The 24,710-nt window shown below is 39.1% G+C and overlaps 1 protein-coding gene across 5 annotated transcripts in view; it reads left to right on the top strand.

Moving 5' to 3' along the window:
* PPP2R2C (protein phosphatase 2 regulatory subunit Bgamma) overlaps nt 1-24,710 on the top strand; it is a 190,236-nt gene that overhangs the window by 37,230 nt on the left and 128,296 nt on the right. For 2 of the 5 annotated variants that reach the window (XM_054514743.1, XM_036382746.2), the window contains exon 1: nt 18,200-18,727. The exons of 1 other annotated variant lie outside the window; for it this stretch is intronic. In XM_054514743.1, the coding sequence (XP_054370718.1) occupies nt 18,658-18,727 (70 nt within the window). In that variant the 5' untranslated portion in view covers nt 18,200-18,657. Of the gene's footprint in view, nt 1-18,199; nt 18,728-24,710 lie in introns of those variants that run through there. 2 more of the 5 variants (XM_036382745.2, XM_036382748.2) reach the window with 1 other exon arrangement.

Below are 24,710 nucleotides of genomic sequence, written 5' to 3'. Positions count from 1 at the left end.
ATTAAATTCTGCATCTTTTGCCCTTAAAAATATCTTCATGCAAAGTGTGTTACTGAGATTAATAACTGCAGAGGCAGCTCCCAAGGCTATGAGTCCTTAGACTTAGTGTGAAACCTAGAGGCAATGACTTTCTTAAACTATGGTGCTTGCTTTAAGAAGGGAAAATAACTTTTGTTCTTCTGTTTAGCTGTTAGCATTTTATAGCTGTGCAACCATGTCATGGTTTGCTCTGGCTTCTTTTTCATTCTTGAAGTTCCCAGGGGGAGCTCTAAATCCCTGTTCAAATGTGTTATTGAGTTAGTTATAAAATCTAAATTTATCTTCATCTTTGCAATTATTGAGTTAGTTATAAAATCTAAATTTATCTTCATCTTTGCAATGAACACTAGAATACCTATGTTCTCTTACTAAGAACGAGGTTTCCATTGTTCATTCTAAATTGTCTTTGGAAACTACTGGATACGTTCAGCTATTTCTTATGCAACTTTTAACAAGCTTTAAACTCTACTTTATTTTTTAATTTTGTCATTATGATACACATATATTTATATTTTTATTAACTTATATTAATTTTATTATCTATTTTATTCAATATAGATATTTCTCTAATCACTAGTATCTGGAAACGTATTTGGAAGCTGGGAAGACTTGATTTGAGAGAATCTGTTCATATGGTAAAGCTCAGCTGTTTCTTTAGATAGCTCAATGTCTCCATGGCAAATATATAAAGATACGAGACCATTTATTTCATGTTTGTGTTGTCTATTTTTAGTATTATTTTTTAAGACTTGTCCCTGTCAGACTCTGTAGAAATACAGTGCAACTACACTAGAATTTATTTTCTGTCTTCCATCATAAGTTGTGATTCAGTGCCTGAAAGAATCAAAGAATCACAGAATTAACTAAGTTTGAAAATACATTTGAGATCATCAAGTCCACCCCATGACCTAACTCCACCTTAACTAGACTATGGCACTAAGTGCAACATCTTGTCTTTTCTTCAACAAAAAAGATCTTGGAAAAAGTTCTTTCATTTATGTACCAGATATTCTCCTTTAGTTTGTGTAGCATGGTTGAATTGTGCACAGTTTGTGTTTCAGGGCTTACTGCAGTTTTTGTTTGCTGTTTTTACAGAGAGTAAAATTGCAAATGTGACACTTTATGATGTATAAGAATTTTCAAATGATACTGTCAAAATAAGAAGTTATTCAACTTTGTAGTTTGATTCTATCTTTTGTTCTCTTCTAGGGCTGGGCACAGGCTCATAAAAACACTTGAATTTTAGAAATGTGGGTTTAGTGCCAAGTGTGCCAAATTGGATGCTCATTTGTACAAGAACAAAGCAAGAAGGGCCCCAATCTTGCACAATCCATGCAAAAGTTCCTATAAAATCAGCCTGCTTCCAGAGGGAGTCCTTTGTGAAATCTATGAAGGTCCTTGGGAAATAAATAAAAGGATCAGTCCATGGTGTGGGGCCTTGATTTATTTGTGATCATGCTTTGATGTGATCAAGAAAGGATAAAAGCCTGGATAAAAAGTCTGGTGTAAAAAGTAGAACAAAGCACTCTGCTTTGTATAATTACAGTTGCCTTGTTATAGTTCGGTTTGAAAATATGTTTATATTTAGAATATTTAATTCTTACCAAAAATTAAAATCAAATTTTTAAAAATTCTTTTTTTGACAAATCAAATAATTAGGGCTTTTTCCCATACACAAGAGTGTTTAGAACAATCTCAGTTCTCATACTAATTAGCTGTGTGTTCAATTACAGTTCAAATGTTTACATTTAAATGTAGTTTATAATTACATTTGTAACCTTTAAACTGTTTGATCTGAAGACATTTATGAAGAGTCTGCAAAACTTGACAGAAGCCTACCAAGCAACACAGAGATCAGTGACAGCACTTTAGGTGAAGAAATGACCAAAACAATCAACTTAATTCAGGGACCCTTGGCATTTGAAGAAGTTGTCTTAGAGCTGTTGCTTCGATGTGTTTCACACCAGTGAAGGGTTTCATGCTGTTTTTCCTTATCAGTTGTGAAGTGGTTAAATAGTGTGCCCTGAATGAAAACCTAATTTGCACATTATTTTCAGTTGGGCAGTATTTCCCCTTTCTGTTCCGTAGATGGGCTCCTGAAAGCTGTTTCCTTAGATAAGGCTCCCACCTCAACAAAAGAAAATCCTACAAAGAAGAAAATTGATTGGCCTGTCCCTGGTGCTCTCTTTGGCAGGTGTCAGTGAGAAGCTGCTGGATAGGGAAAGGAGTAGGGAAAATACAAGATCTTATGAGAAATAAGATAATATGAGAAAAAGATAAATAGCTTACAAAGATGTATCAATTTCAGAATGTTTTAATATGTAGCAATATAAAACTTTGAACACCTATATGCCAGGCAACAGTAAAGTGTGCCAAAAGGCACTGGATATTCTGTGTAACAGTCCTTATCTTCAAAATCCACTGCATGAAGATTATGGGCTGCAGGTGCAGCTTTGGATCCTCATGCATAGCTTTCAGTGGTGTAAAAAAACACCTGGAAATAATTGTAAATGCACTTTGCCATTAAAAGGCAGATCGATTGCATTCATTTTCTATATTATAACAAAGTGGGGCAGTTGGCTGCTAATTATGAATAAAGACATAGCATTTTTTAAACCTTTTAGTCGTCAGGTTTGAGTGTTTATTTTAGGGATTAAGCTGGAAGAGGTTTGGAAGCAAGCCAAGTGTCAGTGGTGTTACTGTTATAGACTTTATCACAGCATCCAGTCCAAAGAATGGATCTGTCTTCTTGCACTTCTAAAACAAATCCAAGTGGTTTCTCAGGTTTTGTCAGTCTACCTTGTCCATTGTAGTATTCCTTCTTTTTCTTCTTCATGCAGCCAATTTCTCATGTGAAACTCTTGACTCACAGATGGTCATATGAAACTGGTTAGCTTTAGTTTTGGGATTTTTGTGATTTTTTTTTTCACATTAGAAGCATATGGTTTATGTCTTGTAAGTTGTATTTGTGAGAAGACACTATTCCCTTATCCTGCGAAGCTGAGAATAATAATCTGAAGTGTGAGGCCTGTGAAAGGTACAATTTAATATGAGAGAATAAAAATCTTAAGATTCTTGTAATGGAATGCACCAATCCGTAATATGTAAGTATTGCTGGAGAATGAAAATACAGAATCAAAGCCAGAGCAAAATTCAGTACTGATGTTTCTAAATTCTGACAAATGGTAATATTCTAAACCAGTAAAATATATACATATATATATAGGGGGTACTAGATGACCTTTAAAGATTGTTTTCCACCCAACCTTAAATAATACTCATTGAGTTTGGGGATTTTTTTAAAATATAATTTTAATTAGCAGCTACATTTGCCATTTGATACTGTAAAATTGGTCTCTCTTATTTTGGTACAGAATAAGTAATTAATGAATCATCTGTTCTTACAGCTAGCCAATTTATATTTTATGTTGCCAGCTGGTTTATGATATGTCAGAGAGACAGAGAAAGGTACCATGGGTGTACTATATGAAAAATACAGGTTTTATCTACTGTTACGTACACACAAACTAATCAGAAAGTGAAATTATGACCTTACATTACTGAAGATATTATGAAAACTGCATGTTCTGAAAATTATGAAAAACAGATAGCTTGTAAGCAGAAAAGACAAAAGCATTTCCACAAATGAGTGGAGAGTTCTGTAACTGGAAATGGAGTATTAAGTTACTCACCAGTGATATTTTTACTGGCCCCCTTAACTGGATCGTCAATGTCATATGTTGGAGGTACTTATATTACTGGGTGTTCTCTTTAATTTTATCATTTTTACTGTGTCAGCTTTTATTATCATTAACAACTAGGCTCACAGGCTCAATTGCGTCCCAGCAGGATTTCAGATTATTCCTCAAATTACAGCAATTTGTCATAATGTCAATGTTTTTTAGCCTCTAACCCTAGGTTACCTACAGAGGCTGCAGAGCCTGGATTTCACATGCCACAGATTCAATTTGTATTGTGTGTAAACAATTACAGGGCCTCACAAACAAACAAAAGGCAGCCAAAGTCAAAACTAAAGGTCAGGGTCTAGCTTGTCATGAATCCATTCTAATTGCATTTTTTTCCAAACAGAATATAGGCAGTGCAATAGCATCAGCTCTTGGCCATAAAATGTAGAGATGAGTTAGGCTCTTGTTAATGGCAGAACCTGTACTGTTGGTGGCAGGAACAGAATTTTGAAGAATTACTGTGGCAACAAGTATTTCTCATTATATGTGACTGTATATGTGATTGTAAAGGTTTTCAGGGGTTTTGATGGTATTGTAAGAGAGAAACAAGCAAAATTATCTTGAAGCTGAAAGAATGTTCTAGTTTAGGAATACCCAAAGCTGGGGAAGGGAAGGGAAGGGAAGGGAAGGGAAGGGAAGGGAAGGGAAGGGAAGGGAAGGGAAGGGAAGGGAAGGGAAGGGAAGGGAAGGGAAGGGAGTGGCTGTTCATCCTCTGGTAGCTCATGTGAGTCCTCAGTGCTGGGGAATGTGGCAGTGGGTGATCTGAAAGCCCTGAGCCCACCCTGCTGCCTGTGCTGGCCAGAGCTGTCTTACAGGACCCAGCAGTGCTGATGTTTGCCCACACCAATGAACTGTAGGACAACTCAGCTGCACAGTGGAGGTTGGGGCAAATTTACCGTATTCACAAAATATGTGAGAGATGTCAGCGTGTCAGAGGGAGAATTGGATGGTTAAATGCATTGTAGAATTGCAATTGTTTGGTTCTCTTTTTAATCCTTTGCTATTATTTCAACTGTTGTTGAAATTTGTTGACCTGCTTGTTTTTTCTTGAGCTTTTCCTGTAACAACGTGATATTAAACTATATATTCTATATAGTTTACCGTGCTTCCTCTGAAATGATACTGTATAAAATTACTGGTCTATTCATGTGTTTTCTGGTGAAATTGAAAAGCTCCCATCATTGGCACAAATAAAAGATAAATCTTCCTGGTTTATTATACATTAATTGAACAATTAAGAAGCCACTCTTAATTACTGTCCCAAGCAGTTATAGAAATTACACTTCTAAGAGTGCTACTGAGGAAATCTTTAGATTAAATTTCTTTAAATAGAACTATGCAAATTGCATACTGCCAGATGTTTCTACCACATCATATTTGAAAGAATTTTTTGATAATATAGCTGCATGTTAAAATTTTTAAAAGGGCTTAACTGATATGAGGATGAGATTTATGGTTGGATAATAAACAGTGCTTAGCTGTATGCTTAAATAAACTTGAATACATGTAGTCGAGCTCATAGGGTGCCACTTCATGGATATGGCTAAATTTACCATGTTGCTCCCATTTCTCCACTGCATTTCTGAAACGAAGAAATTACCCTGAAAGCTCAAGCCAGGCTTAGAGTATTTCTTGCATGCATATATTTATCCTAACAGAAAATGCAACTGTATTTCCTTTTTGTTATGTTTTTGACACCGTGTTAATGTGGGTTAGCTTTGATGGAGGGGGTGTGCAGCAGTATTATCTGGCAAGGAAGAATCATTTTACAGGGAGATGGGATTTTTTAGCAGCTTACACAGTTGACAGTGTTTATGGGCAAAGCAAAGCAATGACAACTGAAAATCAGTGGCACTTAGCTATGGGATAATCAGAGCAAGTCAGGATCACGAGCAGTGTCAGCAATCAGTGAGGCAGGGTGTGAGGTAAGAATGGCAGCGGGGGTGTTGACAGAGGAATTCTGTAACTAAAGAGATTACATAAATGACAGTGGGTATGAGGAACAGCCTATAGTCATTAGCATATGTAATTTCATCTTCATCTCCTCTGGAGATCCTCAAAAGCTGTCTGGATGCAATCCCAAGTAATGTGCTCTTGGGGACCCTGCTTGAGTAGGGAGGTCAGACCAGGTGACCTCCAGTGCTCCCTTCCAACCTTAACCATTCTGTGACTCTGTAATTTTGTGATTATGGTAGACACCTTTACTTTAAGGTTTATGCCCTCCCAACCCCCTCTCTTACAGCCTGCATTCATGGCATGAGGTATCAAAGGATATCCCCCCTGGTGTATCAAGTTTTTTCCTCTGAAAAAAGGTCAATTTTCTGCTGCTGGAGTCTGCAGTGTTTATACTCTTCTGCTGTGCCCACCATGTTGACTTTTGAATTTACTTTTTTCCTGCCAAACTGCCATAACCACAGCTCACTTCTCTGCTTTCCCAGACTACTCACTTGTTTTACTGCTTCTGTTCTGTCCTCAGATCGCTGGTCACTGTGCCCTTAGCTATTAGGTCTCATAGATTGCTTTCTTCATGCCTCCCCAGGTAGTTGCTCCATGAAGCTTCATTCAAGAGAAATCATTCTCTTTTCTTTGATTTATAATTGTCTCAAGCATACCGTTATTTCATTACGTTTCCCGTGTTTTGGTCTTTGCCTGGCTCAGCAGTTCATTAGTGGAAATTAGTTCATTCTCTTACAGACTACAGACGTGCTAAGGCCTAGCATTTATGCTTGCTCAGCAGCTGTGTTAATCCCTGTCTAGCTGTAAGTAAGGTTAAATATAATTTTGCAGAGTTCAGCAAAAGTTGTACTATTAAGTGGCTACCCCTTCCCTTCTTTTTTGTTCAAGTGGTTAGTGAGGCACTGGGTCTTGGTTTTGCTTAGCAGACCTTTCTTCTCCAGCAGTTATTGGCCTCTGTTTCATGAGGGCTCCTGTTTTCCCCCTTGCCAAGTTGAATTTTCTCTTACACACTGTTGCATGCAGTTATAACTCCAGATCCCATTCAGGTGACTGTTTTTCTGTTACATAAAGTAATTGCCAGTGTGAAAACTTGAAACTGACCTCAGGTTTGGCTCAAAAATTTCAGATTTCCTGGCCACGGTGAGCATCTTCACCACAAAGACCCAGACATGTTCATTTTGCTTGGGATAATTTCTGGTTTTACAAATAATACATTTTTATTAATGCCTGGGACAACTTAAGCAGGAAGTATGGTGAATGTCCATACTCAGATTTTTTTTTCCCCCTTGAACTAAGGGAAATGATACTGTATTTCCCATATTACTTAGCAGCACACAATTATATAATAAGGTAGGACTGTCTCCCATTTGTTTCAGGGAATAATACTCAGTGTCACCACCTAGTAGGGTATATTCCTACTCAGGGTCTAGATCTTGTATCAGCAAGCATGTCTCCTTTGTGACCTTATTTGAGATCTCTAAGCTCTGGAAGGAAAGTTTGAACATTTGTGTTTAGTGTTCCTGGGTGCTGGGTCTAGGGAGCTCCCCTGAGCAGGAGGTTCCACACTGAGTAGGCAAAGCACTTCACCCCCCATTCCCAAATTCTCCTTGGGGCCAGGAGCTGTTGTTTTCATTGCAGCACTTAATTTGTAGGTGCTTAGTCCTTCATTAGGTTGCAAAATCAATTAATAGCTTTCCACTTGTACTCTCCCTTGTAAGTTTTCCTATAATTTAATTTGCACTTACTATGTCTTGAGCCAAAATAAAAATGATTTCATTTGATGTTTGTGCTTCCATTCCTTTCAGCTGGTTCCTCCTACCAGAAGGAGTCTTCTCAGTCATTGTTTACTTTGGAATTCTCAAGTTCCAATGTTAGATCACCTCTGTGATTTGTTCAGTTTTTCTGAATTTTGATTGCTGCTGGTATGAAGGTGGCCAGAAGTGGAACAGAACTCTTAGGCACATTTAGTGTTTACCACAATGTACTATGGGATTTCATACTCCTCAAAATTCTGGGTTTAGCATTTCTTGCAAACTTTTAATGTCGTCCAGTACCAGCTTTCTTTCTACATTTCTGCATACAAATTACTTTTTTTTTTCCTCATACCATTGAGTGCTTACGTGTTTGTTTCCTGCGGGTTGGTGGTTTTTTTCCCATTTTAAATAGCTTGAATTTATTTTTAGCTTTTGTTTTGCCAACTAAGTATTATTTCAGAATTCTCTCTCAGATCTTACAGCAGGTGCAGCATTTGTTATTGTACATCTGATGCTCCAGCAGTTTAAATATTTGGATGATCTGGAGGAAAGGCTAACAGCAAAATCATTGTTTATATTGACACAAGTTTTTTTACTCTCTCTTGAGGCTGTTTTAGCAATATTGCAGTAAATATTATGCACAAGAAAAGAAATCTAGCACTGTATCCTCTTCTAGAGCAGCTTTTTGTTTTGCTTTTTTGTTTGCCTCTGTGGCCCAGGATGGCCAGGATCTGCAGGTGCTCCAGATGTCTGGATTTGCATGTCACCTTAGGTATTGGAGAATACAGAAATATTCTACTTTTTCTGTTGTAAGGTAATGCTGGAGAAAAAGCTGCTTGTATTATACCTATCTGAATTAATTAATTACACTGGTGAAAGGAAGGAGTCAAGTTGAATGCCCTATCAGATACCATGTAATTATTCTGCAGTCCTGTGAATAACAAAGTCTTTTGGGCTAAGTCCCTTTCAAACTGACATCTTTGTATGACTATGTATAGAATTCAAAACCAGTAATAAATGATTCTGTATGTTGATTTTATTTCATAGACTTGCCATGGGCAGGAATTGTTACTGAATTATTACTATCTGAAAGATTTTGAGGTCTGAATTAGCAAACTGTAATGAAGAATGCCTGTGGTTTGCATTTTAATGTAAGTGTGAATCTAATCTGTTAGTTTGATTTGATTTTTAATTTTTTTTTTTTAGTCTGAAAAATCATAGAATCATAGAATGTCAGTGGGGTGGAATGGGCCTTAGAGATCATAGTCCCAACCCCTCCTGCCATGGAAAGGGACACATCCCACTAGACCAGGCTGCTCAAGGCCTTATCCAGCCTGGCCTTGAACACTGCCAGGGATGGGCCAGTGGCAGTCTCCCTGGGAAACCTGTTTCAATGCTTTACCACCCTCACAGTAACAAATTTCTTTGTAATATCTGACCTAAATTTCTCCTCTTTCAATTTGCACCCTTTTCAATTGCACCAAATTGCACCTGAAATTACTCCTTATGCTTTCGCTATAGTTCCTAACAAGTATTTTAGAGGTGTTACAAATTCTCAGTCATCTTCTGATATTTTATGATAGGCCCATAGTATTTAAAAGAATTTCCTGTTTCCTCACTTGATTTTGTGTAGAAAGTTTGCTTCTTTGTATTTGCTTTGATCTCTTTCCTCTGGAATTATTTTCTGTTGAAGTTGTTCAAGCTCCATCTCTTGAGATTTCTGTATCTTATTGGCTTAATCTTTTAAGAATGCTGGGTTTTGGAAGCTGTCTTAGAAAGTGTTTTCCTTTCTCTGTGGTTTGTCTGTGTAGTAGCCTGACCACCCAGATGCCACACCAGGGTACTGCTGAAATGTCTGTTTTGGTCCATTGCTATTCAGGAAGGAGGAATATGACCCTTAGCATGGGTTTGAAACTGTTCTCACTTGCTTTTCTCCCTCTCTTTCCTGTTCCTTTCTTAGATAAATATGCACACAAATACGTCCACACAGTGTAAAGAAGTTCTGACAGTGCCTGTATACCTGCTATAAATTCCTTTATTAGACTCCTTTCTGATCTGTATTTTAAGCAACATTTCTTTGGATTGTCCAGTACCTTCAAGTGACAACTTTATAATTATTTTGCACCATGTATATATGTGTAGGTTCTTATTTAATTTCTTTCCAGGCTTTTCAGTCTCAGCAGGCCTTATGTCCCACTGCAGAGCCTGACATCTACAGAAGTTATTTGGGATGTGCGTCATCTTGTCTTAGGGTATGAAGTTAGTTTTGTAATTGCAGCCTTGCCTGGCTGTGCAGTGACAGGTCTTGTCTGGAGATCATTTCTGGCAGTGTGCTGGGTGACTTGCAGGGGAGGCAGCACAGAGCTCTGGCTTGAAGCTCCTCTGTTGTGGCAGCCCCATCAGCAGCCTCTGGCACTGTGTGCTCTGATGCCTGTGATCTGTTCATCATGAACAGCCACTGAAACATTTCCTTCATGATTTCCAGCCCTTTCCAGAAGAACTTTTTAACCATCCTTCTTAGGATCTACTTCTGCTTTACAAATTCATAATTTTTCAGTAGTGTGGGTTGATTTTCTGCTTTTTGTGAGCAAGAAAGGGTGTAACATAAAAATTGTAGTTTGAATAAACTATTTGCAGTATGATTTTAAGGGCTTGCATGTAGACACCCACATCCCATATACTTTTAAAGAATTTTTCTCCCCTGCACAGCAGGACATGGTAGTGAGCTTTACTGAGGTTGCAGGGCAATTTGGGGAGAGGATGCTGTCATAGGGTGTGCCTTTAGAGAAAAAGTGACCCATACACACCAGACAGCAGTAACAAAGTATAAGCTGTCTCATGCATTAGGTATGAGGCAATGTGCAAGTAATGCTGTATTTGAGTTAATTAATACCTGTATAAAGTATTTTTAAAACTAAACTACATTAGCAAAATTACTAGTAGGCCTTCTCCAGCAATGCAATGATACCAAACCTAATACTATTTCTTGTTTGGAATATATTTATATTTGTAGTAGCATTTCAGTTTGAGAAACTTGGGACCAGAGTAACCTCTGTAGAAAGTTAAAGGATAATTTGGAACCATTTGTTTAAACACTTGTCCCCAAGCCTACTTTCTTCCTCAGGCTTTGTATTCCTTTGCCCACCAGGGTCCCTGGCTTACTTGGCACAGTGACAGGCTCTGTCACTGAGAGGTTTCCTATGTGAAACTCATCTTGAGCCATTCTCCTATGTTTGTTCTTTTTTTTTCTTTTACTGCGGTGTTGTTTGCAGTGGAGTAAATAGTCTGCCTTGTGTTTTAGAGGACACAGAAGCTTGTTTTAGAAACAGATGAGCTTCTTTAGCTAAGAGCAGTGTCTCATAAGTATCAGCATTGCCCAAGGGTCCTGCATCAGTCTCCATGTGATGACTGCACTAGAGAAGACAGTGTTTATGCTCTTGTAATTTTTGGTTTAACTAGGCAAGGCAGTGGAAGAGGGAAGAAGAATAATTAAGATAAATGATGTGGCTAAAGCCTCAAAGATGGCATTAGTGCTTGGTCTTTCATTCTTCATCCTGTGCTTTTCCCTTAGACCACTCTTCCCATTCCTGCTGCAGTTGTTGAATTGGCTTAACCTTCAAATTAGTAACTTCTGGGAAAACTTCCAGTGTCTCCTTTTGGCATCTTGTCTGTTCGTTCTGCTTTTTCTTCCCCTGTGGTTTTGCAGCTTTGCCTTCCATCTCTTGCTAAACCTAGATCCCACTGAAATCTGTTACAGTATTCTGAAATTTGCCAAATAAAAACTTGCCCCTAGAGTGTGCAGAACTCACTCCTGGAATTTGTTCATGCTCTTGTTACCTGCTTCCTTGAGCTCACTAGCTGATAGTTAGCGGGACTTGTTTTGGGTGGGATTTTAAACCACAAAAGGAGCAGACAAAGGTGCAGTTGCTGTTTGTAGCACAGCTCCAGCTCTTTGGCTGCAGTCTTGCTCGGGCCAGTCGATAGGGAACTGTTCATGTTTCCAAATTCTTCCTTTCTGCATAGTGAGCACCTGTGTGCAGTGCCCAGACTGGACTAACACATCATTATGGAGCACAGAGGGGGCTTGGTGTGCAGCTGCTGTGGTAGGATGGGGAACCTCCATTGCAGCCAGAATGATGCAGTGGCCCCAGGGAGGAGCAGAGGGGCATCCTGGGGGCATGGGACTGTCATAGCTCAGGGCATCTGATTTGCTTCAGGGAGCCTTCCTGCAAGATCATTATGTCCCAATATCCTGGCTGCATTTTCTCAGTTAGTAAAAATCATTAAATCAGGCCCAGAGCTCTTTATATTATTGAGTTTCACCACTGTCATCAGCACATCACAGAAAAATAAGAGCAAAACTGCTGGCTCCTCTGTGAAAAGCTGTGAGTGTGGGGTGTATTCAGCTCATCCCATGCTCTGACTTTCTGCAAACCTTAAAGTAGCTCTGACTCAGCCCAGGATCCTTATGCAACGTTCACCTGAACAGAGAGGGTGAAAGACATTGACAGAAATTGGCTTCTGTAATTTAAATTGCTCAATGATAACTTTTAATTGCTTGCTTTCCAGAATCACCAGCTGCTGGGAGGCATTAGTTTTACTCAGTGTCTGGGGTATGTAGGCTGAAAATAAATTACTTCTTCTGGGCAGGTGTTATTTTTAGACTTAACACAGCAAAAGGTAGTGTGTTGAAGAAATTTCCCCTGTTTGAATAATGACATATTTTTCCAATTGTGATAGCAGCCATTAGTTTTTTTCAAAATTGTTGGGCGGCATCATAATTTTAAATAAATATTAAATGTAACTGAAGACTGTAGCAAAATATGAATTAAATGCTGTAAATGTAAAGATTCTAAATGATTACTTATGAGGTGTTAAAAGAAACAAAATCAATTTTTACTTGAGAGCAGTGATTGATATAATTTTTGTTCTATTGCTTTTTATGTTAGCTTTTGGCAGTATCTATTTGCTTTTGTTTAGCTGTCAGAAATAATCAAAAAAGGAACTGCATGGTAGCAAACATAATGTATATTGTATTGGCTATTAAACAAATACAAAAAGGACTTCAGAAGGACTTGAGAAGGAAAACTACACAAACTCAAGGGAGTGAATTTGCTGTCTTATACCTGCCTGAGAGCTCTGAGTCTTTCTCTGTCAAGCTGAGTACAGCTGGGGAAGGCTAAGGCAATAGCTTTTTATCACATTTTAATTCCTTGTTGCTTTGTCTTTTTAAATGAAAGTTTTGAACAGAAGTATGACTGTACTATACAATTTTATTTTTGTGGACATTATGAATAAGCAAATGAACAGCAAAACTAATTTGCCAATGTCCTAACTAGAGAAGTCAGTAGCAGGGTGTTTTGCATCTCTGTACATATGTTAAAGGGAGACAATATCTGTCTTATAAACATCTTTGGTTGGTAAGCAAATTCAGATTTAATGAGCTATGATTGTCAAGGGTTGGCTAAATATTTTGTTGTATTTTTTATGTGGCTGACTAATTGTATGTGTTACCTTATTTGAAGAAACTTTGCACTGTTTTGCACAGTTTGCTGATACTAGGGTATGGTTAGAAGCAAATGCTGTCAAAGCTCTTAAAAGTCTCCCCTGATGTCACAAACATTAAATTAAAGTAATATTTTAAGATAGTCTGCTTTTGGTGAAATCTGTGCAACTTCTAAAGTTTTTTTTTTTACCATCCCGGTCTTAAAATCTCTTGTGCTTTACAAGTAATTTGAGTTCTGTGCCAATTGAAAATTCAGTTTCATTTCATTTAAAGACACTGTTAGATGAAGAAAATATTTAAGTATTCCACTACTATTTTTTTCAATTTCAGTTCAAGCTTAATTATTCTAATTCAGATGGAGTGAAGAATTTAGGGGTAAAATTCAGGGGTCAAACGGAGACTTGGAGTACCTGTTGATGTTCTATTTCAGATATTAAGAGTTTTAATTATTAAAGATCGTGCTCTTAGTGTCTGACAAAGCTAAACAGAGGCTCTTCAAGAAATGTGTTTAAGAGAAGAGCATAAATGTTCTGCAGGAGCAAAACAGGATGGCCATATTCAACAGGTGTTTATAAACAGGATTACACAGTAACCTTCAAGACAACTGCCTTCTAATGCCTCATTCCTCCCTCTCTTCTGCTGCAGAGCTTCTTGCTGGAAATGTGATGAGCAAACATGATCAACAGTCATTCAGCCAAAGATTTGTTCTCATCTTCTTCAATTCCTTACTGTTAGACTACACTGTTCCCAATCCTTGCATTCTCAGCTCCATTTGTATTATAAATAGTTTTTGATTCCTTCATCAGAGTACTGGCTGCCTCTGGCTTCCATTTCTGGCTTTTTTTTGTTTTCATTTTTTGTTTGTTTGTTTGGTTTGGTTTTTTTTTTTTTTTGGTTGGTTGGCTGGCTGGTTTTTTGGTTTGTTTTTCCCTTCTACCTTCCCCTTTCTCAGATTCTTCTGCACAAAACAACAAAGGGAAATGTAGGTTTATTCCTCTCTTTAAATATTTCCTTTCCCTGTCCTATGAGATTTTTCTCTTCCTGGCACAGATCCATTTTTGTTTGTTTTGCTCCTTTAACTCTTTTACTGACACCCTCAGTCTGTATTGGCATCTGTGTCATGCCTAGTCTTGCCTTTTACTTTCCTCCTTGACCTGCTGGCCAGTTCTCCTCCTTTTATGTCTAAGCTTCTTTTATTCTTGTTGTGCAGTTATTTTTCAACCTCTTGAATCCAGTTTATTGCTTCTCTGCACAGTCTCTAATGACCTTCTTTTGAAGAAAGCTCTAAACCAGGACTCCATCCTCATTACTGACTCACTGTTTACCCAATTGTCACTGCTGATCTGCATGTTGCTCTTCTATTTTATAGTTTACTTATAAATTCTTTAAGACGGGACACTGTTATTTCTGTTTGTATTGTATTTTAGCTCAATTAGAGGGTTGTTTTATGAGTAGCATTGTGAACTATTATGAAATTCCAAATAACTGATACACTTTTGATTAAAGCTTCCTTCCTCACCACCTTCTCCCTGGGTATTTGACCAGATCAAATTATGTAGGTTATAGGTGGGATTGATAATAAGTAGCATTTTAAAATGGCACAGCTAGTTATCTGCAAATGTTGGCTCACAAATTTGCATCGTGCTACAAATTTAGAGCAGAGTTTTGCTAATCTTTCTCATGTGAACTGACCTACTTAAGTCAGTGGAGTGCTAATATTTGCCACACAGTAAGGATTTGGCTCATAATCTTAGGGAAGGCATTTGCATGCACACTGGGAATATTGTCTAGGGTTTTTGTTAAAGGCTTCCTCCTCATTCCATTCCTCTTTATGAGATTGTTTTCAACTTAAAAATAAGAAGAACCAGGTAAGTGTGATTTGACCCAGATGTGATGCCTAAGGAAGTTGTCCATGAACCTCACTAATGGTGAATGGAGAAAATTATCTCTGGATGGAAGTTAAAATTTTGGCTTCACAAAAAAATGTCCACTTTGCTCCTAGGAAAAATGAAAACATCTCTAACTGCTTAAATTACACCTAAAAAATAAGCAGTGTAGGCTCTAAATAACAGACCATAGAGATTGTAACATTTGAACTGGTTGAGGACAAATAAAGGACAGTTATTAGTGATTTTACATGGAAGAGCAAGAACAATAAGAAAGCCAGAATTTCCTCAACCACTTTGGTCACGATACATGTAGAGGTATTTACAAAGAAAATGGTTCCAGTATTTTTTTACAGGCTGTCAGTGTGACTTTTTGAGATTGCACTCATCATTTGCATAATATATTATCTATTTATTTTCAATAATAAATTTTCCATGTGATTCTTTTTCTCAGAAAGGACAGAACACATGCTCATTTTCTGTGTATTTGAGATAGAAGTTGTTCCTGTGCATTTTTACTCAAATGTGCTGCTTGATTTCTGGGATCAAATGCCCTGCAGGGTGACATTTCTTTCAGTTTTAGGAGTCATTACAGTAATAGGAGGAAGCTTCTCAGTGTTACCTTCACAAGGGAATCCTCACTCTGTAATACATCAGGAACAAAAGGAAGGCTAAGGAGAACCTCCATTCCCTATTGGATGCAGGGGGAAACAATAGTGACAAAGAATGAGGAAATAGATGAAGTACTTAGTGTCTTCTTTGCCTCAGACTTTAACAGTAAGGAAATTGTTCATGGGTACCCAGTCCCTTGAGCTGAAAGACAAGGATGAGGAGCAGAATGAAGCCCCCATAATCCAAGGGGAAATGATCAGTGCCCTGCTACACCACTGAGACACACAGAAATCTATGGGATCCAGCTGAGGGGACTGAGGGAGCTGGTGAGGGTGCTCACTGAGGCACCTTCCATCATCCACCAGCAGCCCTGGGTAACAGGGAGGAGTGGGTCCCAACTGACTGGAGGGCAGCAAGCGTGAAGTGTGATAGAACCCATCCATCAAATGGGTTGGAAGGAGGGTCGGGGAACTAGAGGCCTGTCAGCCTGACCTCAGTGCCAAGGAAGGTCATGGAACAGATTGTCCTGAGCAACATCAAGCAGCACGTACAGGATCACACCCAGCCAGCCCAGGTTCATGAAAAGCAGATCCTGCTTGACCCAGTTAATCTCATTCTGTGGTGAAGTGACCTTAGTGGGTGAGGGAAAGGCTGTGGATGTTGCCCTACATGAGCTTTAGGAAAGCCTTTGACACAGTTTGCCACAACATTCTCCCGGAGAACTGGCAGCTCTTTGCTTGGATGGATGTGTTCTTTGCTGGGTAAAAACTGGCTGGATGGCTGAGCCCAGGGAGTGGTGGTAAATGGAGTTAGAACTAGCTGGCAGCTGGTCTCCACTGGAGGTTTTGATTTTTTGGAGGGCAGGAAGGCTTTCCCAAGGGATCTGGACAGACTTTTGTAAGGCCAGGCAGTTTGCAGAGATGCTGAAGGGAGGTGCCTTCTTGACCCAGACTGGTGTAACTATTAAATAGTTGAGACTAAACTGTTGCACTCTTTGCCAAGGACTTTGGCAGAGTTGGGATTTTGTGTGCAGTGTGTTATGCTCATAGACCCCTTTGTCTTTGGAAAAACAAATCCAAGGTGAGAACATATGTGTCAGGGAAGGGCAAAATAAACCCTCACATATATTAGAACCATTTTGTCCAAACCAAAGATCAGCATTTGCAAGGCGTCCTTCCTCTGTTCTGAAGAGGACAGGGCAGATACTGGAGAGCTGTGGGTACTGCCACAGTAGTGACTGATGCTCTCAATGCAGAAATAACATTCCTAGTATTGTAAAATGTGTTATGTACAGGTGCAAATACAGAATAACTTCTCTTACTTTCCCACCTGCTCAAATGTGAAAGTTGTACAATATTTACTTGTTTGGCTGGAGATGGTTCAGTTTTATTTTGCTTTATTACTGAGAAAAAGATGAAGGTCATTCTGTTGCTATTCTTCTTTCCCTCCCAGCCTTGCTTAATCCTGAAATTAGATGTTTATTCCTGAGCAGGTTTTTATGTAGTTCACTACTTTTTTCAAAGTCACATGCCAGTTTGTAGGAGTAGCAGGGTACTTGAATTTTCCTTCAAGAACTGTATGTCCTAGTTCATTAGAAAGAAAGAAAAACAAATACAAAAAATGATAAAAATTGATCCGATGTTACACAAAATACTGTAGTAATGCTGAAAACTTGATTGCACTTTCCATATTCATTTCCAGGGCCTAAAGCACAAGATTCTCTCTCCTCTGTTGGTTTTCTCGTGGTGCACACTCTTATCATGCTGTAGTGGTGGTTTTGGTATACAGCCATTTGCTTTCTCTTCAAATATTTAAACTGCAGGGGTGCTTACCTTTTTTGAATACATATTTTCTGCAGCAAACAGTTTGTGGTTTCTTGAATAGATACCAAAAGCTAAAGGAAACTGTTTGTCTGTTCACTTGAAAGAATTTTGCTGTAATATAAACCATTAAGCATTTGGAATAAAGAGAAAGCTTTCTTTTGTAATGCAAGTGAGTAATTTTCCTCTTCTACTTACTTTCATATTTCTGCATATATGTATTTCAACACTGCTTTTCCAAGATGATGGGATAATGAACTGAGAGAGTAGCAGGTTTAAGAAAACCAATGACCTACAAACATTCCCTTTGTCCAGCTTTTCTTTCCTGTACAGGGAAGCCAGAGAGGTGGTTCTTAATACTTTGTAATTTTACATTTATCTACAAAACCGGGGGTAAAAAAGATGAATAACAGCTATTTTATCTTATGTCCTCTGAACGTTTGCCTTGCCTCTGACGACTCCTTTTGCACAGGCAGATATTTGGCAGTTTCGGTAATATTTATAGAGGCTGACATTGAACGACTGTTGCTCTTGCTGCAGATGTCAGTAAGACTAGCACAAAACCGCGGCCGCATGTCCGTGTGCAGTACGTGTCCATGCAAACGCCTTTCATCAGCTTGAAGTTTCTTCTCCCTCATCCCCTCCCTCAGCTCTTCTCCTTGCCCATCTCCCCGGCGGAGGAGCTGAAATAATTACCTGCAGTGTCATTTTTCACTTTGCTCCATGCAGATGCGGTGCGGTTGGGCCGCGGGCGGGGAGGGGCCAGGGTGATGCAGCACGGGCGTGTGACAGCGGCGCGGCCCGGCTCGGCTCGGCTCCGCTCGGCTGCGGGTGGCTCCGCGCCGCTCGGCTCGGCTCGGCTCGGCTCCGCTCGGCTCGGCTCGGCTCCGCTGCGGGCGGCTCGGCTCGGCTCGGCTCGGCTCGGCTGCGGGCGGCTCCCGCTGCTGCAGCCCGGCCGCGCCGCTGCGGGGCCACTCGTGCTCGGAGTACCTGCGACACAACTGGGCTATTCTTTAACTGTGCGAGAAGTATTCCCTTCACGCAAGCTCCCTACTGGCTTTCTGCACCCGTAATTTCTCGGAGCCGTCTTTCCCTCCTTCTTCTTTTTCCCTTTCCCCTCCTTTTTTTTCTTCTTCTATTTTTTTTTTTCTTTTCCCGCTCGTTGTTCGCCCCCTCCCAATGCGTGCTGCCTCAGTAGCCCTCATTATGCTGTGCTCAGTGGCCCGGTGTGTTCCCCGCCTCTGCTAGGCAGTGGCAGCATGGATGGTGCTCTTGTGACGACCTCTGCTGATGCTATCAGTCCACTGCGGATAGGCATGCTGAGTAATCCTGCTGTAAATGGGCGAGGACACGGACACACGGAAAATTAACCACAGCTTTCTGCGAGACCACAACTATGTGACTGAAGGTAACATAAATATTGTCATTTTTCTCTTCTTGCATTGCAGATTCTATGCTGGGAATGCACTGTCATGTTTGGAGATGCAGGCTGTTCCTTTTTTTTCCTTTTTTAAACGGGGGGGATTTCAGGGCGTTTTTTCTGTGGGATGTAGCAACAGAATCTGTCTGAATTTGCTGAATCCCGAAGGCAATCTGTCATGCTACAGCAGTATATGAAAGTACACGGGCTGGAGAAGGTCTTGCATTGTGCTGAGTTTCTGCTAGTGAGGTGTGCAGCACCTGGCTCTGAAAGCTCAGTAGCTGCAGTGTAAAAGATTAGAAGCACTTGATTACTAAAAAAAAAAAAAAAAAAAAAGGTTTGAGAGCACCAAAGTAGGAAAAATAATCTGTAAAGTTAACTGTTTGCTGGTGTAATGAAGGTTATGCATCTCATTTTGGTAATTATATCCTGAGCATTACAGACATTGCTCAGTTGATTGTTCCCTAGAGAACTGTATGCATTTAGAAGGCATTTAGAAGGGATATGTAAGCATCATCTTTTGAAATGCTGCTGCTTGCTTTCTGTTCCCTGTGCAAGGTATATGAGTAAAGAAAAGGCACCTTCATTTTAAATCATTCAGTGTCTTGAAGGTTATTACATAAAAAGGAATTTTGCTGCAGGTGACATCCCTTAAATGCTGAGAGAATTTACCTTGAGAATGTGAAATGGTTGGGTCAGGTACTGGTGTGTATTTCCTTGCCAGAAAGTTGGTTTAAGAGTAGGCCATTTTAAGATTGATTGAACAGGAGAAATGTGTTTGTAGGTGCTTGACTTTGCAAATATATCTGTATGTGCAGTTTTAACAGCACTTTTCAGCAGCAGAAACAGTAACTCAATGTAGATTTATATAATATGAACATACTTAACATCAGGGTCAACCAATACTCCTTGAGACACAGTCTCCAGATTCTGTCGTCATTTGATCAATGCTCAGTCACTTAATACTCCCATGCTGCATCCTGAAACGTGATCAGCTGATGCTCTCTTGATTATTGATGATTTGAATTGTTTTAGATTGGAGAAAACAGTAGGATGATTTTTGTCGTGCCAGGTCCACAAGGCAGATTTTTCAGAAGAAAAATTAAAAATGCTGTGTACTGTAACTGTTACCAGTGACTGGTGTAATTGCTTGCTAATCTTGCCTCTAGGACATTCTTTGCACTCTGGTTCATGTTTTGGTGCATTTTCAAATTTCTTTTGAAGTTTTTGTTTGTTTTTTTTTTCAGAATGATGATTTATGTTTTGAGATGTGGTCACCTGTTTGAAGGAACTTTGTTTAAATTTGTAAATTCTTGCCTCGGATTCTGCAAAATGCTCAGTATGATCACTGCAGTATACTTGATACATGGTGAATTTCAGATGTGCAGCAATGTTAAAAATTGAATTTTCAAGTCTCTCTTGTTTTGTGATCTGAGGAGAATAATTAATGGTGGATTTTTCAAATACATATTCTTCTTTTATATGTCATGAGTGTTCTAAAAATTAGATGGAGATTTTTAGTAGCTTTTGTTACACTTGCTGGGGCAAGTGTTAGATTTTTCTAATGTTTTATCTTCACTTGATACATGGATCATAAGGACTTGATGTTCTTCTGTCATTGCACATGGAGGGGCTTATCTGAAATGGGTAAAAATACAATTTGAATATCAATGCTGGACTGTTTTATATTTTTCCTGTGATCAGAAGTCATCATGAAATATGTTGGCATCTGTTCTTGAAATCTTCAGTAGCAAAATATTAGTTTTTCATCTCAGACTAGTGTAATTCTTGTTGGGAATGCAGAGTTTGTCAGGTGTAATAGAATTCTTAATAGAATTCTTCACAGCTGTTATATCTGACATTGCCACACCTTTTAAAAGATCTTGGAAATCATGAGGGAATGGATTTATCTGTGAAATTTTTCCAAGGAGACCTTCAGATGCTCAAAGAGGAGCATCACGAATTTTAATTTCTCATTGATACACTTAGTTAAAAATGCATAATGAATACATTAGTTAAACTGCTCCTTTAAATGTGCTTTGTTTGTTCTTCTGTGGGATTTTGTATTTTTTTGTTTAAAGATTTGGTTCCATGAAAGAACTTTAAGACTTCTCAACTGAAGTCCTTTCACAGGCCTTGTATTTGGCCCTGGACACGTTAAGTGCAGAATGTAGCAACAATAGAAAGGCAGCAATGTGTTACCTTGTTATACTTCTTTGGGGTCCAATCCAAGTTTTTCTTTGGCTTTTGTAATCCACCATTTAAAATGAAGAAATGCTTTATGTGGTATCCAGTGTGTTAGAGAAGTTGCCAATTCCTTGTTATTCGTGAATAACCAAAATTTTATCTCATTTTCAGAGTTTTAAAGTCTTGGTAAGTGGTGTCCTCTGCCCTTGCTATTCCATGCAGCAGACTAAATTAATTTACAAAAGGAGGTATTTCTAACCCTTATATGTACTTTCTTCCTCTAACTATTCACTGAGGAAAGTAAAGCCAGCAATAATCATGAAGATGTGGGTTGACTGTAGCATTGCTTTACTTCTCTACCTGGTTTACTTTTTCAGTGATTTAAAAAAGCCCAGAGAGTCAGATGACATATGAATTCAGGTATAGGAAAGCTGTGAGCCAAATCTGATTTGCTCTGCTCTTGGTAGTGGACTGAAGGTGTTCCTAACAAAACTGCTTGCTTGAGCAAAGTCAAATTTCATCTCTTTGATAGGTCATTATTTTCTAACATTGGGATTATCTGTAACAAACGTGGCTTTACCTTGGCTGTGGAAAATTGAATTGGTTTTTAAATCTCAACAACTTTTTGATTTGTTATTATACTGTAACTGTTATACTATAATAGGCATTATAGGCACACATATGACAACAGTGACTACCTGGCCCTGTTTCTCCTCTTGCATATGCACAACTACAGTGTGGCATTAAAGCAAGCAGAACATGAATAATTTTGTCATTTAAAGTCTTTAAAATTATGTTACAGTTGCACAATGGAAAAAGGCGATTTAATTCCAGCTGCAATGTACAGCAAATTTTTCAATGATCACTTTCAAAAGTAGCTTTTGAAGCAAACTGCTTTAATTGGAATTGTTTGTGTGAGGAAAATAGAAAAGATCTGGTATGGCTTGTAAAGAAGGAGAGAAAAAATATCTGAGGCTTAGAAAATGTGAGCTGTGGGGAAAGACTGAACTTCTTTGCAAAGGTGGTGAAGCACTGGGATATATTGCCCAGGGAGCTTAAGTAATTTTTATCACTGAAGTTTTTAAAAGCAGGTGACATAGATGTCTGTAAGAAATTACATGGGGATAGCTGAGCCTCCCGTGGGGCACAGGAATGGACTAGATGACCTCTGAGATCTGTTCAGGCTTGTGATTCATTGCAGAGCTGTGTTTTATCTTAATTGCCTTTTGCACCACAGCTGTGGGAACCAGTTGCCCAGGAGGTGTTGGGTCAGTAAAATGTGTTATTTCCACAGCAACTGCAGGAGCACTGAGGAGAGGCACAGGAGAGAAGATGGGTTGGATGGAGAAACATGATCCTTCATTACTGTACCGACAGAGTCTGTGGGGGAGAGGGCAAGAAAATTGTGAGCTGGGGGAAGGGGGGTAGAAGAGGCTTCTGTGCTTTAGAGGGCAGAGGATGTCTTTCAGTCCTAGAGTTCCCTTGGTGTTACCTTGTTACCTGCGCTTAAGATTAATGGTAAAACTGGCAGGACTGCTGATACACTTTGCTGTCACAGGGCCTTGGGATCAGCCACAGGATCTGATTCTGAGCAGTGAATTGCCTGGTGTGGTTGCTGTGTTCCTGGTCGGGGCAAAAAGTTGCAGGAGTCAATGGTGCCACTCTTACTCAACTGTTAGGTTAATTCCATTACTCAGTATTTTACTGATTTATCAATTAACAGAAATAATGAGCAAAATTTGCTATTCTTGCCAAACTATGTTAAAGATGTGTTTCACCTCCATGATCCCTAATTTATTTGGAGAAATTCTTCTCTGGTGGGTGAAGGCATATTGCAGGTTGCATGCAGACAAGTCTAGCCTATGAATTGATGCTTTTTATGGAGTATCTCTGTTTTGGCAAGGAATAAAAAGTTGTTTGTACATCCAGTTTCTGGAGACACACAGGTCCCTCCTTGGTCTAGGCCTGCAAATGCAAGTGGAGCCAGTGGAGTTGCACTGGTGCAGTGGGGCAGAAGGTGACCTGCACTATCTATACATTTATATGGCCAAATTGTGCCATTTGGTTCCATATGGCTTAACTTCTGTGAAAAAGTTAATCATGTTAATGGTGTATTAATGTCCTAAATTTTGATGTTTGAAGAATTATGAGATTAGCAGTGCAGTATAGAACATATTGAATCATAACCATGTGAAATATTTATTCTAGAAGGAACCCTTTTTTTTCTTAATGATTGTAAAGAAAAGTCATCTGCAGATAATAAAAACATTTTGGGGCCTTTTTTTTTTTTGCCTTAATGAAAGATGTTAGTGTCTCTCTTCTTCAGTAATCAAAATTAGAGGAAATTATGAATTTTCATCTGCCAAAAAGAAATTTATTTATGACATTTTCTTTCATAAACATCTCAAATATAATTTGAATTAGACCTGAATACCTGAGGTATTAATTGGATGAATATAGCAAACAAGTAACACTCTGCTGGCTCAGGCTCACCATTGGTCAGTCTAGTTCACTGATTTCTCCTTATCAATGAAGTACAAGAGGTAACTCTTCCTCTTAACCTCCACCACTTCAGGATTTATTTTGTGAATATTGATGATTGTAATCTTTTTACAAAACTAATTTTGAAACAGTTTTAGAATGGAAATTATTGCTCATTCTTAGTGTAGTCACTTGTGTTTCTTATTTTTTTCCGTGATTCGAGGGTGAACGGGGTAAACCTCGTCAAAGCGTGACTTTGCTCCTTGTTAAACAGGATATAGTTATGTCTTTCTGTGCATGGATTTGGTTCTTTTATTCACAGTGGTATTCGGATGAATGTTGTGAGTAGCCTTGAAGATTTGGATTAATAAGGTTTATTCCATCCAAGTGATGTTGCTGACTTTGTAATCTTTATTCATGCAGCTTAGTTGGGTGCAGCCACAGAGGCAGAGCTGGAGCATTGCTGTCACTCTGGCTTGCACTGCAGTCCTGTCCCTTTGCTCACTCACCCAAACCCTCAGCTGGATGTGGGGTTCAGCATCCAGGAAAACCAAACATTGGTACTGCTTGAAGCTTGGATCTGCACAGCACAGATATTTAAGGCAATGTCTGCATGGGTGACATGGGCCAGCAATTCTCTCCAACAGCCAGAAAAGGCAGGATAGATTTAGCCAGAGTGAATTACACTGTCAGCTTGCCATGATGCAGCACCAGCTACACATTCAAAGTACTCCCTTCATGCTACATTTATTAGGCTCATAATATTGTTGTCTCTAGTTTGCTTGCCAAACGTACTTGAGGAAGAAATCATAAATCAGGATTGGGCTTAGGATGTTGATCCTAGGCTGGGATTTTGGAGTTTGTCAGTTTGCTGTTCCCAGTTTTCCCAAAGAGCAGGAATGTGCTAGTGTTAACTTGTTCCTGCCTCCTCAGAAGAAGACCTGCCTCTTCAAGGAGTTTTAAGGACTGGTTGTTAGATCATCCTAAGAGGGCACTTCAGCCCACTCTGAGCTGCAGGAGGTGTTTCAAAGGCATGCAGTTAACTTGGTTTGGCTCTTCATTTAATGTCATGTTCTCCACACAGCAGTTATTCACCAGTGTCACATGTACCCTTAAAGCTTTACCAAGTGTCATTAGGCTGGGCTGCAATCTTCCTGTTTGCAAAGGAATAAATCTCTGATGCTGGATCAGTGGTTTTGGTGGATTGCCCTTAGGGACTGATGGCAACCTTGGCTCTCTTTGCATGCATATGTAATCAGCAGATGATCTTGCACTCACCATCTAAATAATAAATGTATTTGGT

The sequence above is a fragment of the Molothrus ater genome, chromosome 4 (genome assembly GCF_012460135.2).
Source record: "Molothrus ater isolate BHLD 08-10-18 breed brown headed cowbird chromosome 4, BPBGC_Mater_1.1, whole genome shotgun sequence".
Classification (NCBI taxonomy): domain Eukaryota; kingdom Metazoa; phylum Chordata; class Aves; order Passeriformes; family Icteridae; genus Molothrus; species Molothrus ater.
Note: the sequence above shows the minus strand (reverse complement) of the source record. Positions and strands in the feature narration are given on the sequence as shown.